This window comes from Buceros rhinoceros, unplaced genomic scaffold (assembly GCF_000710305.1).
Source record: "Buceros rhinoceros silvestris isolate BGI_N320 unplaced genomic scaffold, ASM71030v1 scaffold39387, whole genome shotgun sequence".
NCBI lineage: Eukaryota > Metazoa > Chordata > Aves > Bucerotiformes > Bucerotidae > Buceros > Buceros rhinoceros.
This window is the reverse complement of record NW_010422530.1, coordinates 1-4,443: the sequence shown is the minus strand read 5'-3', so window position 1 is coordinate 4,443 and position 4,443 is coordinate 1. Positions and strand designations below refer to the sequence as shown.

The 4,443-nt window shown below is 40.2% G+C and overlaps 1 protein-coding gene across 1 annotated transcript in view; it reads right to left on the bottom strand.

The window, feature by feature from the left end:
- LOC104496863 (insulin-induced gene 1 protein) overlaps nucleotides 1–3,118 on the bottom strand; it is a gene marked incomplete at its 5' end in the record, with an annotated part of 5,601 nt that extends 2,483 nt beyond the window's left edge. The window contains 3 exons of the mRNA XM_010140048.1: nucleotides 1,574–1,673; nucleotides 2,162–2,328; nucleotides 2,994–3,118. Of these exons, the coding sequence (XP_010138350.1) occupies nucleotides 1,574–1,673; nucleotides 2,162–2,328; nucleotides 2,994–3,118 (392 nt within the window). The remainder of the gene's footprint in view (nucleotides 1–1,573; nucleotides 1,674–2,161; nucleotides 2,329–2,993) is intronic.
- Between the last annotated feature and the right edge of the window lie 1,325 nt (nucleotides 3,119–4,443).

The window sequence follows — 4,443 nt, the reverse complement described above, 5'->3', positions numbered from 1 at the left end:
AGAGGGAAAAAAGGAGGAGTCTTATATGCCTACATTTATTTTAGCTCTTCTTTAAGGCTCCCTTCCATTGCCCTCTAACGTAAGAAGCACTGCATATGACAATGTGAAATACAGAAGTGTAGCATATAACTGACTGTAATTTTATTCTGACACTCTGCTTGCAACAGCAAAGCTTAAATAAAACTGTGTTAATATATATCTTTTCACTTGACATGAGTGGCAAATTTAAAAAGAGAAGTTATACCCTCTCTTCCCCCATATGCTTAGTTTAAGAAAAAACTCATGCTGAAAGTATGCACCACTGATTTGAAGGGGGAGTAGCGAGCTTGTATTTTAAAGAACCTCAGAACAAACGACTGTGGAGTTAAGATTGTGACCATGGTCTGGGAAATCTGTATGTTGGTATCAAGCTGGCATTAAAGAAAAACTTCAAGAACAGGACAAGATTTGCCCCATGCTTTTTTAAAAAAAAAAAAAAAAATCCAAATTTTTCTACAAGTGTTTGCTGTTAATTTAGTGTAACTGAGAAATCAGTACTGAAGAAATTGGTCTTTGATGTTAGCTGAAGGTGGTCAAGCAACATGTCCCTCTTCCCCAGCTTGTCTGCAAGGCTGTCCATCTGCGGCACCAAGTTCAGACTATCCACGTTAGAAGTACGTGAGCATCCACCCACTGGGTTAGCACGGCTGGGCAGAAGAGACAGAAGGCCTGATCCAGGAAAGACAACTAGCTTTAGACTTGTCTTTTTACTCATTCGTGGTTCAGTTCCACAAACCAGCTCCCCACCTTACCAAACAGTTTGGGGACTAATCTTCCGTGAACTCCCAAGTCTACAAATGACCTTCCTTCAGAAAAAAAAAATGGATCTAAACCACAGCAGCATTAGAGAAGTTACTTGAGGGATGTTTTCTTTTTCTTACTTAACAAAGAAAACAGAAGTTAAGTCAACACAGGATTAATTAATACTATCCATCAGCGTCAGAACAATTCTCACAACCAAGCCTTAGCCTGATGTGCAAACATACGGCCAGGTACAGTCTTAAGTACCTACAAGGAAATAATTACTTAAGAACCAACAAATGAGATAGTAATTTATATTATCCCATATATGGAGTGATACTGGAACTACATCCTAAGTGACCAGAAAGAGCATACTTGATTCTAGAGTGGTAGAATTTAATGCTATATAGGGTCATTTCCTTTCATTTATGTAACAAAAATGCTCTACTGCATAAATAATTAGAGAAAGCCCATCTCTGTCCCTCTTTTCTAGCTACCTTAGATGTTAATTTGAAGTAATGACAGAGCAGGAGTGATTAAGAAGCGGTGAACTGATTCCAGTCTCATTTAGGCTGTCACTGGAGAAAGTTAAATACAGAAGATGCTCAAACACTTACTAAGACAATTCCCACTCCACTGGCAACACAGGTTGTAGGTTTACATTTCCACTCTGGGCAAGTGGAATTTGTGACAATTTGTGAGTCATACTCTTAAATGTATAGTTTGTTCTTGGACTAACAACAATGGAATGTATTTGGATTGTTAAAGGAAATGCTAATTAGACAGTAATTACCATAGCCAGCTGGCGTCCTATGTTTCCTACAGTCACGCCTCCTGAGAAAAATATACATGGAAGCCAAGAACGGATGTAAAGAAAATCTGGGGATGTATACCTAGTAAACAAAAGGAAATAAGTTAGTGTCAAGTTATTAACATCACTTTACGAATCGTTAACAAGATGCTATAGAATTCTCTTCCTGGGCCCAAACAAAAAAACCCAGTAACACATGAGAAGAAATAGGGAGACTGGATTAAGTCTGTTAACTTAACAAGCTTCTAGAACGCAATGTTCTAGCCAGCAAAGCTTAGAAATTTTCTCTCCCAAAGCCAGTTAATGATACACCAAGCCAGCAGAAGTTCAGTTTGATGAACTGTTACCATTTCAACACACATCCCAATCTGTCTTCTCCCCACCCTCCACCCCAGTTCTCAATCTGAGCATTTGGAACAACTGGACAATTAGCTGCCTTAGGCAAGCAAAACGTCCAATTACATTATTAACAAATGCCAAAAATGTTAGTAACTAATTTCCAGAGCATGTGCACCCCTGTTTTCAGCTAAGACACGAGAGTTGAAATAGTCTTTCAAAAGCATAACTTACTGATAAACACCATTATATACAAGAAACTGGGTTATCAGAGTTGCTACAAAGGCTATTGTAATTCCAAGTCCGAGACCACTTCTTGAACGATCAAATGTCCACCAGAGACCCAGTGACAAGGCTGCTAGAGTCAGGGACAGCTGGACGTTGTTTGCAAAATCTAGTTTCTGGAAAAAGATGTTAAGGACAATCCTTTTAAGTCTGCAGACATCTGCCGCTGAAATGGAATGAGGGAGAACTCAAACTGAAAGCAAGCAGAACTCTGTAACTCTAAACACAATACATAAAGATCTGTTTTTCAGACCTGCCAGGCAATCGTAGCTCCTGTTGACTTTTGAGTGGAGTGTGAGTGCAAAGGCAACATCAACTTGTCATAGTGATCATCTAAAGAATATACTACATTGTAATATATTTAACTTTTATGCATTTTTGTCTCAAGTAACCCAGTTATCCCTGCTGATTCAGGTTTTTCTGCTCAAACCATCATTACCCAACACAAAGACCACTCTTACTGACCAGTCCAGCGTACCTCACTAGTTGTGTAACTATTACATGTAGACAACATATAGATTAAAATAATACAATTTATACCGCTCTGCTTGCAGTTATTAAACCAGACTTACTACAATGTCTATCCCTCCCCTCTGCTAGAACCTCCCCCAAATACTTTCAAGTGAACTGTGTTATCTGCCGGCAGGTCTCACAGAGTTTATGTCTCTGCCAGTTACACCATCCTTACCTTTGTCATTCTCCCAGAGGTGAACGGCAGAGACTATCTCATGACAACAGACTAAGCACATCCGAGCAACAATGTAAACTAGTTCAAGGATACAGCGCTCGCATGGTTAATGCCAACAAAAACTGCTATACATCGCATGACGCTGGCCCACTCTCTCTTGAATTTGTGTGGTTCCCCGAGGTGGCTGTCAATGCAGGGATACAGCAGGCCAACGACAGCTGCAAGAGAAGCAACACCACTTGTACTAACTGTTATACAGCGATTACTTAAGATCACTAATTATTAGTTTGGCAAGTAAGTGCTTGACACAGTAGCGAGGTACTTATCACGCTACTGTAAACCTGATGGAGAAAAGACAATTATTACTCCCCTGCTTTGGAAAATGAAAAAAAAAACTCCCTCTCACCAGCAATATTCTGTTTGAACCTTTAAAGCAGAAATATATATTGCAACGTTAAGGCATCTGACTTCAAGTTCCTTTTCTCCCATGAGCACATCACATTTGACACCCTGAGCAGATGCTCGTTTTGTACTGATAAATAACAAAACATTATTAACAAAGCTTAATTACAGGGAGGAATGGAATATGCGTTTATTGCTCATGTATGGGGCTGACGGTTTTACAAACTTGCTGGCTGTGAATCAGGCCCTGAATTAAATATTTGTCTGGACTGAAAACTTTCTTGGCTGAGCTGCTTTCTCTCCTTCTGGTGGGCTGTAAGTCACGTCTATGCTGCTACCCATATCAGATTAACTTTTGATTCGGAGCTGAACTTCAAGAAGCACCGACCATCAGTCTTATTTATGTCAGGGAAAAGTAACTACTCATATTGTTAACCAGAGAAAGTTTTTATTCTCATACAGCATTTTCTCAGCCTTATTGGCCTGCAAAGTGGCTGCAGAAGGACACGTGGGTTAGCATTTGCTAGCATAAACACTAGGTGGATTTCACTCTTCTCAGCCTTCCAACCTCATCTGTTGTCACCAACTCCAGGGTTAGACATGCCTCTTTAACTGTACCTAACATCCAAGTTTGTTTGTTTCCTTTCATACCCTCTTTCTCTTTTTTCCTTAAAGAAGGATAACTTCTACCTTAAAAAGGCTCCAAGACACACCATTCTAAGTCAGGCATGTGATCTCAAGCTGAAACAGTTTCATTATTCTGATGCCAGTTACCAGGACTTTTACCTTACCATAACAGCTAAACGCCAAAGTTTAATCCGACCGTGACAGGTCTATGAGAAACGCTTTCATTGAAGCATACCCCGGGACAATCTCTTTTTACTACGCAGTTTATCATTCATTCAAGTTTATGGTTTACCATTCATATTCCCTTGTCATGAGGTACAAATACCACGTGACAATATCGCTGCTTTTCAAAGTAAACAAGCATGGGAGAGCGTTTAAAGCGAGTTCAATGCAAGTTTGAAAAGGTTTATCGTGTTTTTAATCCCCCGACCCTTCACCAGGGCCTTGTTTTCTTTGGACAAGGGTGGGAGGGGTTTATTAACGGCAGCGCCCCGGCTGCTGCGCCGCCCCCGCC